The sequence below is a fragment of the Balaenoptera borealis genome (genome assembly GCF_965194805.1).
Source record: "Balaenoptera borealis genome assembly, chromosome: 8".
In the NCBI taxonomy this organism is placed as follows: Eukaryota; Metazoa; Chordata; class Mammalia; order Artiodactyla; family Balaenopteridae; genus Balaenoptera; species Balaenoptera borealis.
This window is the reverse complement of record NC_138865.1, coordinates 120673999-120687852: the sequence shown is the minus strand read 5'-3', so window position 1 is coordinate 120687852 and position 13854 is coordinate 120673999. Positions and strand designations below refer to the sequence as shown.

The 13854-nt window shown below is 60.2% G+C and overlaps 1 protein-coding gene across 3 annotated transcripts in view; it reads left to right on the top strand.

The window, feature by feature from the left end:
* Positions 1-13854, top strand: part of ADAMTS13 (ADAM metallopeptidase with thrombospondin type 1 motif 13) — a 32601-nt gene that overhangs the window by 5393 nt on the left and 13354 nt on the right. For 2 of the 3 annotated variants that reach the window (XM_082403544.1, XM_082403543.1), the window contains exons 4-17: positions 302-477; positions 2431-2514; positions 2787-2911; positions 3033-3179; positions 4833-4973; positions 5587-5761; positions 6531-6635; positions 7496-7647; positions 7765-7828; positions 10040-10166; positions 10656-10804; positions 11155-11275; positions 11776-11856; positions 12823-13004. In XM_082403544.1, the coding sequence (XP_082259670.1) occupies positions 302-477; positions 2431-2514; positions 2787-2911; positions 3033-3179; positions 4833-4973; positions 5587-5761; positions 6531-6635; positions 7496-7647; positions 7765-7828; positions 10040-10166; positions 10656-10804; positions 11155-11275; positions 11776-11856; positions 12823-13004 (1829 nt within the window). The remainder of the gene's footprint in view (positions 1-301; positions 478-2430; positions 2515-2786; positions 2912-3032; positions 3180-4832; positions 4974-5586; positions 5762-6530; positions 6636-7495; positions 7648-7764; positions 7829-10039; positions 10167-10655; positions 10805-11154; positions 11276-11775; positions 11857-12822; positions 13005-13854) is intronic. The other variant, XM_082403542.1, reaches the window with a different exon arrangement.

Genomic DNA, 13854 nt, shown 5'->3' with positions numbered 1-13854 from the left:
ACTAACACGACACTGTAGATCAACTATGCCTCAATAAATATATAAACAAATAAATAAACCAAATGCTTAGCCAATTAGTGATTAAAAAACAAAAAAGAGGAACCGCTCCCTCAGTCTCCCTGTGCCAGGAGACAGGCCCTCTCTGGCTCCCCACATTCCCTGTGAGAAAGCGAGGGTCGGGCCCATCCACTCCCTCATCCCCACAGTAAGCGGTGCATCTCCAAGCCCAGGAGCGCAGGGTGACGGAGGGGCGTGGCCGTGGGGGCTGCGAGGTCAAAGCCGCATCTCACCTGCTCTCTAGGACCCTGGCTCTCGGCCCCGTCCCCCGCCCCGCCAGGCCGTCCTCCCGCCCCTCGCCTCCGGAGACGGGCTGCCAGGAGCCTCCTGCACCTGGAGCTGCTGGTGGCCGTGGGCCCCGACGTCCACCAGGCTCACCGGGAGGACACGGAGCGCTACGTGCTCACCAACCTCAACACGGTGAGTGCTCGCGTGGGGAGCGGGCTCTGTGGGCGGCGCTGACCCAGGCGAGGGCTCAGGAGTCCGGCGGGGCAGTGGCCGTCCACGACCAGCCCGTCCTCGGGAGCCTCTGGACACAGCGCCCTGCACCCGGGGCTTGTGCAGAGCGTCAGTGAGCTGGCTTATCTGGGGGGTTGAGCTCAGTGTGAACCTGAGGCTGGGGTCACACCTGGGGCTCAGGGCCCTGGGGTGGGGAGAGGCGTGATCTGTTCTTTCTCCCTTACCCCACTGGGGAGTGCAACCCCCAGCCTCTTGCTACTTGGGTCCCTTCGCCCGGGGACCCTCAAGCCTGGCCTCTCCCCCAACGTCCCTTTGATCCATGGGCATGTCGGCCAGCACTGCCCCGGCAGCCAGCCCGGCTGCCCCACACCAGGCTCTCCCAGCGCCCTTCTTGTGGGTACCCCCATGTCCGCAGGCCTCCCCTTCACTTGGCTTCTAAGGGTAATGGTGGGGCAGGAAGCACAGCTCCCACTAACCATTACCTCGGAGAAAAAGAGGCAGCACAGAAACAGGTGACTGCAACACCTGATGGTCACATTCAGTCTGACGGGCTGTGCCCGACCACGAGCGCATTCACATGTGAAACACACACAGACACACGTGTTCTAGGCGGCCAGGTACGTTTCCATAACGTCAGGAGATTAATACCACCGCTGGCAGCGGCAGGGCCGGCATTGCCCCCCTGGTAAGTTGGCCCCAGAGGGCAGGCAGCCATCCTAGAACGTGGGGTCCTTAGTACCGTCTTGTCCCCAGCCTCAGGTATGCCCAGCTATTCTGGACAGAAGGAAAAGATCCCCCGATCTCAGAGCCCCGGGCCCTCCGACACCTCTCCTTTCCCATGTGTTCTCTGGGCCTCACACCCTGGAGGGAGTCTGGGTCCCAGAGGCCACACCCATGCAGCCCTGACCCCTGGAAAAGCTGGCTCAAGTCCAGGACAAGCCTGCTTGGGTTTCCACCTGCCAACTCCAGAGGTGGAAGATGTTCCCTCTAGGTCACTTGAAAGCTACTGTTTTCAAGCTTTGGGGGTTCCCCCCACCTCGAATATGCTGAAATTTGGTAATCGAACCACACTCCCTGTGGTCATTCAATATGTTTTATGAGGGCCAACGATGGTCAGGTGGTAGATTGCAGATTGGCTCCTGCCCAGATGGTGCCAGTCGTGGTAATGGCCGGTGGCGTGACTGGGCACCCACCTCATGCCAGCCGCACTGTTCCTAAGTCTGCCAACAACCATGGAAGGCTTTCTCTCCATTTTACTGATGAGGAAACTGGGGTCCTGAGGTTAGTAAACAGGATCCTGAGCATACAGGTAGGAAGGGGCAGAGCCTGGGTTCAGACTCAGGTCAGCTGAGGCCGGTGGCACCACGTCCTCTCTCCTGGGTGCCATGTCTCATTCAGAGGCCAAGCTGGTGCAAGCAACCGCAGTGCAAGTCGACCACAATCAGCATCTTGGCAGATGTACTGGGAGAGCTGGCAGCCTGGTGGGGGGAGCCTTCTCATTGGGGTGCCCAGGAAAGGGCTCACGGAGGGGGAGGAGGCCCTCAGGCTGCCTCGTGGAGATGAGCAGCTTAAGCGAGCAGAGGTGCAGAGGTGAGAGAGGTGTTTCAGGCAGGTGGACAGAGATGGGAAAGGACACGGTAAATCCAGTCCGAGAGAAGCCGTGTTTGAAAGGAATGTTCTAGACTAATGGCAGTTACTCGCATCCCGTTGTTTCGGGGTTTCTCTGTGTTGGCTGACCTTCCTTCTGACTATCTCCATGGCTGGCTCCCAGGCCCAAGGACTAGCATTTCGGGTGCCCTCCCTGCTGATGAAGCATCCTCTCCAGGCAACCCCCCCCCCCGCCCCCGCCCTGGGCCCCCGGAAGTCAGCAGCGCCCACGCACACGTATCACCTCTCCCGCCTGCCCTTCCACAGGGGTCAGAACTGCTTAGGGACCCATCCCTGGGAGCTCAGTTCCGAGTGCACCTGGTGAAGATGGTCATCCTGACGCAGCCTGAGGTAGGCGCTGAGCTGGACGCCCAGTCACTGGGAAACCGGTTTCTGCCTGCGGATGCGCACAGAGCAGTGGGGGTGATGGCAGGGTTTCCCGCCAGCCGGGCCTGGACCTGAATTCCAGCTCTGCCCTGGCACGCGGCACTGCTGAGCCTCAGTCTCCTCATCTGTAACATGGGACAGTAATAGGGTTGTTATGAGGACTGAGATGGCAGCAGTGGTCCGCGCCCTGCTTGGGGTGGATCCCCTACATGTGCGCTCTGTTACCGGTCCCTCAGGATGCTCCGAATATCACAGCCAACATCACCGCATCACTGCTGAGCGTCTGCGAGTGGAGCAGGACGGTCAACCCTGAGGATGACGCGGATCCCGGCCACGCCGACCTGGTCCTCTACGTCACCAGGTAGCCGAGCTCCCCACTGGCGTGCCAGCGTGCCGGGGAGCTGCTCCCACTCTCTGCAAAGGTAGCCCGGCGGTGGGCAGGCACCTCAGCACTGCCCAGCTATCTGTTCTCTCTTCCTGAGGTTTGACCTGGAATTGCCTGATGGTAACCGGCAGGTTCGGGGGGTCACCCAGCTGGGTGGCGTCTGCTCCTCCTCCTGGAGCTGCCTTATCACTGAGGATACCGGCTTCGATCTGGGGGTCACCATCGCCCATGAGATTGGGCACAGGTAAGAGGCCCCAACCCCTGTCCCCAAGCTCCGGACAAGGACATGACCTGGGCCCCCAGGAGGGGAGGTCATGGCTGGCAGTGGTCCCTAGAAAAGCGAGCTGAAGGAGCCTGTACTCTTGACCCCAATGGACTAGGGAGGGTGGGCGGGGGCAAGGGCTGGGAAATCTGATTCTTCATTACCGAAGGATTAAAAGAAAAAAAAATTTTTTTTCAAAATACAGGCAAAACAAACTTAGGAGTTAAAAAGTAATTTTTGTAGGAAATTCAGGTAAAGAAAAAGCAGGCTGCAAAAGTTATCCCAAATCCCACCACTTAGAGAAAACATCTTTTCTTTACACATACACACATAATTTTTTATTTGTAAATTTGGGATTATGCTGTATATTGGTTAACAGCTTTTTTATGTGACAATATATCCCAAACATTCTCTTACAACATATATTGGGTTTTTTTGTACGCACCATAATTTACTTAATTCATCCCCTCTTGTTAGATATTTAGGTTGTTTCCAGACCTTTCCTGATACGACTGCTATACATTCTGCGGGCAAATCTGTGCTCCTGTGTATTATTCACCCGGAGTGGAGGGTTTCTTTCCTTTTTGATTTTTAGCCTTTTAATTATGAAAGTATATACCTGCTTGCTGTAAAAGTTCAGAGTACAGAGACTCCTAAAGTGAAAAGTGGGTGTCTAACTTCCTTGCCCACCAGCCCCCCTCCCACCCACAGGCCTTTCGGCCCCCCCGAGAGTGCTGAGGGGTTCCCACAGCCACCTCCACGGACAAGGCTGGGGCTCGTATCCCCACAGCAGCCCGCGGCTGCGCACCTTCGCTCTCAGCTCTGCACCTCCGTCTGACCTCTCACCCAGCTGACCCACCACCCATCACAATTCCTCCATCTATCTTTTTTTTTTTTTAATTTTTTAATTTATTATTTATTTATTATTTTTATTTTTGGCTGTGTTGGGTCTTTGTTTCTGTGTGAGGGCTTTCTCCAGTTGCGGCGAGTGGGGGCCACTCTTCATCGCGGTGTGCGGGCCTCTCACTATCGCGGCCTCTCTTGTTGCCGAGCACAGGCTCCAGACGCTCAGGCTCAGTAATTGTGGCTCACGGGCCCAGTTGCTCCGCGGCATGTGGGATCTTCCCAGACCAGGGCTCGAACCCGTGTCCCCTGCATTGGCAGGCAGATTCTCAACCACTGAGCCACCAGGGAAGCCCCCTCCATCTATCTTGTTTGGAGGGAAAAAAGGAATTGAAAACCATTGCCTTCCACTGGGAGCAGAAACATTGGCCAGAGGTCCGACCTTTTCACTTCACCAGTACATATTCAGTCCGTGCATTTACACACCGAGCCACCCCCATGTCAAGAAAGCCGTCAGCAGCAGGGCCCCAAAGGCCCTCGAGCCATGGCCTCCCACGCTCAAAACACCGTGGATGCGTTTGGCCTGCACATTTTAAAAGCCTTTTGATATGTATTAGCCAAAAGAGGCGGGAGCCACCGGGCCGGCCCAGCGCTCCCTCGCGCAGGAAACTGAGGGTGGGCGCCCGCGCGACGCGGCCCACCGCCGGGTTAGCTGGTGGCGGGGCCGGGGCGACCCCTGTGGGGGTGGGGGGACCCTGGCCACCGCCGGCCTCAGCGCCGCCGCCTCCGCAGCTTCGGCCTGGAGCACGACGGCGCGCCGGGCAGCGGCTGCGGGCCCAGCGGCCACGTGATGGCTTCCGACGGCGCCGCGCCCGCCCGTGGGGGCCCGGCGTGGTCCCCCTGCAGCCGCCGGCAGCTGCTGAGCCTGCTCAGGTAGCGGCACCCCCCAGCACCGCCCCTCCCTACGCCCGCATCTCCGCTTCGCGAGCCCCCCTCCTTCCCGTCCCCGGACCCACCCCTGCTTCTGCCCTCAACCCCGTGCCCACTTCCGTGGCGTCCCCGCGCCCACCTCTCCACGGGCTCCCAGCACGTCTCAGGAGGCACTCGTACATCCCGCCTCTGCCCACCCCTCCAGCCCTCACCTCCTCCCGGCATCCACCCCTCCATCTCTGCCCCCACCCCGCCCCCGCCAGCCCATCCCTCTGGCCACCCCCATCCCGCCCACGCGCCACCTCCCTCCTTCTTTCCATCCCGTCCCACTCCTGCGCCCACCCCTCAGTTCTCCCCTGTCCACTTTCATCCCTTCGCAGACCCACTTCGCCAACCTCCCCCGCCCCCTGCATCTGCCCCTGCATTCCCCCCCCCCTCCCCTAGGCTCGAGCCTTGTCCTAGCCCAGGGTCAGCTCTTGGTGGGGCACACGGGCTGAGAACTCCCGTCCTCGCCCACCCGACCCGCCGCTTTAAACGCCCCCGCTTCCCGCGCCCACTCCTCCATCCCGCGCCCACCTGGTGTCCGCCCCGCGCCTGAGCCGCGGCCTTGTCGCAGCGCAGGACGGGCGCGCTGCGTGTGGGACCCGCCGGGGCCGCAGTCCCAGCCCGCGGGGCGCCCTCCCGAGGCGCACCCCGGCCTGTACTACGGCGCCGACGAGCAGTGCCGCGTCGCCTTCGGCCCGACGGCGGTCGCCTGCACCTTCCGCAGGGAGCACCTCGTGAGTCCAGCAGTGGGTGATGCACACGGCCACCCCGCCCCTCCACCTCTGGGCCTCCCTCTGCCCGCTCCTGCCCCCCTGCGCACTGTGAGACCCCACTGGCCCAGACTGTCAGGTGCCTCTCGAAATTCTCAGTTTTTGAACAAGGGTCCCCACGTTTTCCTCTTGACGAGGCCCCACAAATTAGGTAGAGCTGGTCCTGATAGGGCCCCCGAGCCCATGGACCTTGATCCTACATAGGCAGTTACCGAGGGCTTCCCACCCAATGGGGGCTGGAGGGCTTCCCAGAGGAAGTGACCTCGGAGCTGAACCCTACAGCCGGAGTGGGAGCTGGCAGTGGGAGGGGAGCTGAAGGGGGGCAGGCACCCCAAAGACAGACTGCCATCCCAGGACTGCACAGGACTTGCAGGCACTTTTGCCTTGGTGAGCCCTTTCCCCCTTGTAAAACATTAGGAATTATATCTTAGTGTTTTCGTGAAATAGAGTTTTACGCGTATTGTTATAAATACAGTGTTAATATTATATATTAGAACATTCTCTCTGATCTAAAAGATCATCTTTTTTCTTCTGATTTTAAAAGAAATGAAAACGTTTTTGTGGGCCCTGGTCACTGCCCCTGTTCCTGGTGGAGAAGTCCTCCACGGCTGTCCTCTCCACCCACCACTGCCCAGGGAGCCGGCTGTGTCACTGTTTCCTGTGGTCTGCGAGGGACAGCGATGGCTGGACACTGACCCCGCAGGCCCTTGTGGCCCCTCAGCTGGCCGTCTGTCTCCCCTCTTAGGACACGTGCCAGGCTCTCTCCTGCCACACGGACCCCCTGGACCAAAGCAGCTGTAGCCGCCTCCTTATTCCTCTCCTGGATGGGACAGAGTGTGGCGTGGGGAAGGTCAGAGCGGGGAGTGAGGGAGCATGTGAGCGTGTGTGTGTGTGTGTGTGTGTGTGTGTGTGCGTGAGCTCACACACGCTCACGCAGACCTGCGGCCTGCAGCCCTCACCCTGGGGTGGGAGACAGGAGGAGCTCAGTAAACGGGGGTGTAGGGCCCTGGACCTGTTCTGGGTCCCCGTTAGGACAGGTGGGCAGCAGGATGGCCGCGTGCACACAGCGCTCGCCTTGCCCTCTGCAGGCGGTTCATAACAGCTAACAGCCAAGGCTTGTGCCCGACTCTGCCGGGGCGGGCGGGGCATCTGGCCCGGCCAGTCAACCTCCTGGCTGTTCCAGAGAGAGCGGCGCTTGAGGGACAGTCACCCCGGGCCCCGCGTGGCGGCCTGGAGACGGGGATTGGGTAGTCGCCCGCCACCCAGAGGAGGCAAAGTTTTCCCGTGACTGAGTGACCACCCCCCCCCTTGTCCCCGCCGGCCTGCAGCGGCCACCTGGCGTCCTGCGCCCGGCCCAGTGCCCCTGCCCCCCCTCTGCCTTGCATGGCCCACCCTTCCTCCGGTCCCTGTCCTGTGGGAGGGGCTCGGCCCTCTTCTGTTTAGCACTGGCTCCAAAGCAGGATGGGGGTCCAGTGCGTGTGTGCGCGTGTGTGTGTGTGTGGGGGGGTGTACCTGTGGGCGTGGGATGCCCCGGGTGTGGGGTCCTGTGGGCGTGGGATGCCCCGGGTGTGGGGTCCTGTGGGCGTGGGATGCCCCGGGTGTGGGGTCCTGTGGGCGTGGGATGCCCCGGGTGTGGGGTCCTGTGGGCGTGGGATGCCCTGGGTGTGGGATGCCCTGGGTGTGGAACGTGGTGCCGTCCTTCTCTTGCAGTGGTGCTCCAAGGGTCACTGCCGCTCTCTGGCGGAGCTGGCCCCCGTGGGGGCGGTGCATGGGCACTGGTCCAGCTGGGGTCCGGGCAGTCCTTGCTCCCGCTCCTGCGGAGGAGGTGTGGTCACCAGGAGACGGCAGTGCAACAACCCCAGGTGCCGCGCGGGGGGCGCTGTTCCGTGGGCCGGGGAGGTGGCTGCTGCACGTTCCCTGGCGGGGGGGGGGGCGGGGGGCCGCCTCACCTCTCACCCATGTCTCGGGGGCCTTTTCAGACCTGCCTTTGGGGGGCGTGCGTGCGTAGGTGCCGACCTGCAGGCCACGATGTGCAACCGCCAGGTAGGCCTGCTTCCCGGGCAGGGTGAGGGGGGGCCGTTGGCAGCACTGGGTCCGGAGGAGCCCGAGGGCCAGGGCGGCTGTAATTTGTGGTTCACACAGGGCGTTTTGAGAGTGAACGTGGTGCTATTAATACCTGCCCTGGGACCACTGTGCGTTCTCCAGGACGGTCCCGCCACTGAAAGCAGCCGCCCTGAAGTGTCCCCCTCCCTCCCTGGATGCCACTGTCGTGCAGGGCTGCCCGTTTCTGCGCTGAGAACAACCCTCGTTCCCGGCAGCCAAGTCCACTACCGCCAGAGCATGGGCGGTTCTTTCAGTTATAAGTTCACATGAAATCAACCATTTGAAATTGTGTAGTTCGGTAGCGTGTAGTATGTTCACAGTATCATGCAACCACCACCCCCGTCGAGTTCCAAACCATTTCCATCACCCCAAAGTAAAACCCCAGGTCCATTAAGCAGTCACTCCCATGCCCCCTCTCCCCAGTCCCTGCCAACCACCAGTCTACTTTCTATCTCTGTGGATTTACCTACGCTGGACATTTCATATAAGTGGAATCATACAATATGTGACTTTTTGCATCTGGCTTCTTTCACTCACCGTGTTGTTTTCAAGGTTCAGCCATGTACCATGTATCAGAACTTCACACCTTTTCTTTTTTTTTTTTTTAACAGTTTATTCTTATTTTTTATTTATTTTTTATAAATTTATTTATTTTATTTATTTATTTTTGGTTGCGTGGGGTCTTTGTTGCTGTGCGCGGGCTTCCTCTAGTTGCGGTGAGCAGGGGCTACTCTTCGCCACGGTGCATGGGCTTCTCATTGCGGTGGCTTCTCTTGTTGCAGAGCACGGGCTCTAGGCACATGGGCTTCAGTAGTTGTGGCACGCGGGCTTCAGTAGTTGTGGCTCGCAGGCTCTAGAGCACAGACTCAGTAGTTGTGGCGCACGGGCTTAGTTGCTCCGCGGCATGTGGGATCTTCCCGGACCAGGGCTCGAACCCGTGTCCCCTGCATTGGCAGGCAGATTCTTAACCACTGCACCACCAGGGAAGTCCCTATTCTTTTTTTCTTATATTTTCTTATTTTTTTATTGGGGTATGGTTGCTTTACAATGTTGTGTTAGTTTCTGCTGTACAACAAAGTGAATCAACTATACGTATACATATATGCCCTCCTTCTTGGGTCTCCCTCCCACCCAGAACTTCACTCCTTTTTACGGCTGAATAGTATTCCACTGGATGGATGGACCACATTTCGCTCATCTGTTCATCCATTGTCCATTTGTCCGTACATTGGGGCTGTTTCCATCTTTGGTTGTTGGGAATAGTGCTGCTATGAATATGTGTGTACATGGACTTTTTTGAGTGCCAGCTTTTCACTCTTTTGGGTGTACACCTCAAAGCGGAATTGGCAGATCCCATGGTAATTCTACGTTTAAGTCCTTGAGGAACCTCTGAGCCATTTCCCACAGCAGCTGAACCATTTGGCCTCCCTACCAGCAAAGTGCGAGCGTTCCAATTTCTCCACGTCCTCTCTAGCACTTACCTGTGTTTCCCACATGGCCATCAGAGTGGGTGTGAAGGGGTGGAGTGATTCCTCTGGCCTTGACTTAAGATCTGCACGTGGTGAGACCCTCCCTCCCTCCCCCCCGCCCCCACCTTCTCCAGGCCGACTCCGAGGCCTCCCCAGACCAGGAGAACGGAGTCCTTGCCTGGTGTTGGGGGAGGGCCAGGCCTGCAAGGAGGGCAGCCGCGGTCCCCGCACCTGCTTGGCAGGGCCACTCGGATTCTTTTCCTCTGACTCCAGTGCAAAAAAGGCCAGGACGCCCGCCCGTGGAGGTTCTTGTGTGGAAGCCCTTTGCTCTTGACTCCTGTGACTTTTCCAATTACCTGTCTCTAGAGGCACAGACATAGCGAATACACATACTCAGCCCCGTTTTCTGAAGTTGGGGCCTCCCACCCGCAGTGCTGTTTGGCCGGCTTTCCTCTTTGTTGCTGGGTGGTAGGCCCCCGTCAGTGGAGGAAGGCTCGACATCCCCACTTTACAGAGCAGGGAACTGAGGTGCAGCCAGGAGCTGGGCTCCAACCCACGTCTTGGCCCTCGCACTGCCGGGGGCCTTGCTCTCTCCCGGGGCGAGGGTTCCCTGCCTGAGCCCCCTGCCCCGGGCCCCCTGCCCCGGCCCCTCCTGTGCCCGTCCTCTGCCTCCTTCCACCAGGCCTGCGAGAAGACCCAGCTGGAGTTCATGTCGGAGCAGTGCGCGCAGACCAACGGGGAGCCCTTGCGCCTCTCCCCGGGCAGCACCTCCTTCTACCGCTGGGGCACAGCCGAGCAGTACAGTCGAGGTGGGTCCCGGGGGGTGCCGGGGCGAGCCAGGCCTGAGACCCCGGGGCAGGGAGAGCCGTTGGGGGAGACCCACCATCACCCTGATGCTGTTGAGAGCAGGCTGCGGTCCTGCATCAGACACATCATGCATCCCACCCTGGCTAGCAGGGCAGGCCGCGACTTCTCATCTCTGAGTCTCGGTTTCCCCATCTGCAAAATGGAGCCAAGAGGCGTAGCTCGCTGCGAGGAGTCAGCGCGATGACGCAGGGGAAGCACCGAGCGTGCTCCCTGGCTCGTAATTCAGTAACATTTATTACGTCGCGATGTGATTACTGCCTCAGGAGGCAGGACAGGTGGGAAATAGAAACCTTGCCCCAAATGCAAAGAGTGAAGCGGGATGGCGCTTGGGGGTCGGTGAGGACCCGCTTGGATCATGTTTCACAGGGCCGCTGCCCTCCCGGCTCCCTGCCACCCTCCCATCCGGGTTTCTTGTCCTTCTGCTTTCCCAGGGGACGCTCTGTGTAGATATGTGTGCCGGGCCATTGGCGAGAGCTTCATTGTGAGGCGTGGGGACAGTTTCCTGGATGGGACACGGTGTGTGCCAGGCAGCCCTCAGGAGGATGGGACCCTGAGCCTGTGTGTGTCGGGCAGCTGCAAGGTAGGCGTGCTCGGGCAGTGGAGGTGGCCTTCCATCCACTGTGGCACCGAGGCCTCGCCCATCAGAAACCAAGATGCTAAGGGGCCTTCGAGGGGTCAGGTCTGGGGGTGCTGCCCCCGTGAAGTCGCAGTAGAGTCTGCACTGGGTGGTGCTGGGATACAGGGCCGAGCTTGGGGTCAAGAGCCTTGCTGTGACCTTGGACAGGTCATTTCAGCTTGCCCCCTGCACAGATGTCAGAAGCTGCAGAAATGCCCCGTTTGGTTGTGTGAACCTCTGAGCTGTGGGTGTCAGTGGGCCAGCACCGTCCCATGACATCACCCGGGTCTCACCTGCCACTCTCCTTTGCTCAGACGTTTGGCTGTGACGGCAGGATGGCCTCCGGGCAGGTGCGAGATGTGTGCCAGGTGTGTGGCGGGGACAACAGCACGTGCCGTCCGCAGAACGGCTCTTTCACGGCCGGAAGAGCCAGAGGTAGGGGCCTCCCTGGGGGTGAAGGGCCGGGCTTCCCCCAGCCTCCAAGAAACCCCTCAGCCCAGAGCCTGGGTGCCGGCTGCCTCAGTGGCGGGGCCCGCACTCTGGCTCAGCCCTGGGCCCTCTTAGCGGCCTCAGCCTCCACGTTCCTCTCTGCCAGCCTCCCCACGAGGCTCAGAATTTGGTGAGAGGCCACTGCTGGGATTGTGGCACATCAGTAACGGTTGCTCAGTGTACCTGTGGTGCAGAAAAAATACGGACATTGGGAAATCTGTGGTGGGCTGTCCTCTCCTCTCCTGCTCAAGGACTCTTAGCGGGAGGGACGTTATGCTTGGAAAATCCTTGACTTTGATCTATTTACAGAACAGGTCAGGTCTTTTGCAAAGTCAGTCGAGGAGTTGAGTCCCACCTCCCTCTGGTGCTGAAATCTGCTCCCTTTGACTGTGACCTGAGTGACCTGAGACCACCCCTCGCCTCCCCCGCCCCCCGCTTCCTCCTAGAGTATGTCACGTTCCTGACCGTTCCCCCCAACCTGACCAGCATATGCGTCATCAACCACAGGCCTCTCTTCACGCACCTGGGTGAGTTGGCCGGAGGACGCCCACAGCAGTTAGCCAGACCGTGAAGGTCGAGGGCACAGTCCCAAGGTGCCGTCACTTCTGATGCCAACTGCAAGTGCGGTGTTCCCCAAGCCGCCATCCGTTGGATGATCCACTGGGAGGACCGCCAGAACTCTGAGAGCTGTTACACTCACCGTTCCGGCTTATTACAGGGGAAGGATACAAAATAAAACCAGCCAAGGGAAGAGATGCCTAGGGCAGCGTCGGGGAGGGCTCCGTGTCCAGCTCGAAAGTGACCACACACATGGCGTACTGCCTACTCTGGGAGCTCTCCTGAGCTCAGGGTCCAGGTGCTATGGGGCTTCGTTACGTAGACACGATTGGGGGACGGATTGATCGCCCCCTGGACGATCTCAGTCTTCAGGTTGGCTGAGGCTTGGTGACTCAAGGCCACCACCCTAAGTCATGTGTTTGGTCTTTCTGGTGTGGCCAGCCCCTACCTTAAACAAAGACACTCCGGATCAGGTCAGACACAGGGCGCAGGTCAGACCTGTCTCTGGGCAAGGCCGACCTCTTTACTTAACGCCGCTGTGGGTCTTTATTTCCGGGGGCGCCCTGGCCTGACCTTTGAATCCGGGGTGGGGGGCTCGCCCTGGGGTCCTTGAGCCCCCGTAGAGCGGGCTGTGAGTGCACTTGGTGAGGGAGCAGGTCCACGGCGCTCGCCAGGTTCCAGGAAGAGGCACAGAGTCGCCGCGGGGGGAGCCTCCCGTGGTCAGACACCCTGTTCAGAGCGTGGGATGCCAGGGGACCCGCTCCCCGGGAAGGCTGGGGATCCTGGGGCGGGAGTGGCAGGTGCGGCCGTGGAAGTCATGCCCTGTTGGTCCAGTCGTCGCCTTTCCTTAAACAGGACCTGTCTGTGAGGGGGGCGGTGCCGGCTCCCACGGTGGGGGGGGGTCTCTGTGGTGCTGACGGCCCCTCCCCCAACAGCAGTGAGGCTCCGTGGGCGCTACGTCGTGGCCGGGAATGCGAGCATCTCTCCCAGCACCACCTACCCCTCCCTCCTGGAGGACAGCCAGATCCAGTACAAAGTGACCCTGACTGAGGACCGGCTGCCCCGCCTGGAGGAGATCCGCATCCAGGGCCCCACCCAGGACGACATGGAGATCCAGGTGACCGGGGGCCTCCCCCTGGTGTCCGTTGGTCCGTCAGCTCAGACGCACACCGCTTCATTCTCTCGGCGGCCGCTGGGGGGCCTGGGGTCGCTGTGCTCGGAGCCCACGGGAGTTCTGGAGTGCGGAGAGTGGGTCAGAGGGAGAGCCCTGTGCAGGGGTCGGGGGCTTCCTGGGACAGGGGCTGTGCTGCCGCGGTCTGAGATGAGGTGACGCTGCAGGCCGAGCAGGGAGGGGAGTGTCTTGAGCGAGCAGTGCGTGCCCAGGAGGGGTGCTTAGGAGGGAGGGAGGAAGGGGACCCTCCAGGCGAGGAGGCTGGAGGGCTAGGCAGACCTGGAGGGGCCTTGCTGGCCGTGTGAGGAGTTCAGGCTTCCTCCTGGGGGCCTGGGGAGCTGCTGGGGGTCTGTGTAGGGCGGAGTTGGGGTCGGGCTATGTCAGACCCGGACGAAGGAGGGTGGGGGGCACGAGACCGTGGGAGAGGCTGGTTGGGCCGGTGCCCAGATTAGAGACCCACCGCGGGAGCATCTAATGCAGGAGGAGCAGAGGCAGCTCGAGAGCTGGAAGCAGGGTGAGCCAGGGGTCAAGAGCCCAGGCTAGGGACTCAGCCCAGAGTTCAAATCCTGGCTCTGCAGAAACTTGGACAGAAGACTTAATTTTCTGAGCCTCAGTTTCCCCGTCTGCAGAATGAGACTAAGCAGACCTACGTGACGTGAAGATGCATTTGTTTTTTTTCAAAACGATGCACAGCCAGCACTTGGCAGACTGTGTGGCGCCCCGCACGTGCACACGGAAGGTGGCCGGGCTGCAGAAGCGCGTGCTGACTCGCATCTCGAAGTGCCCAAGGCCTGGG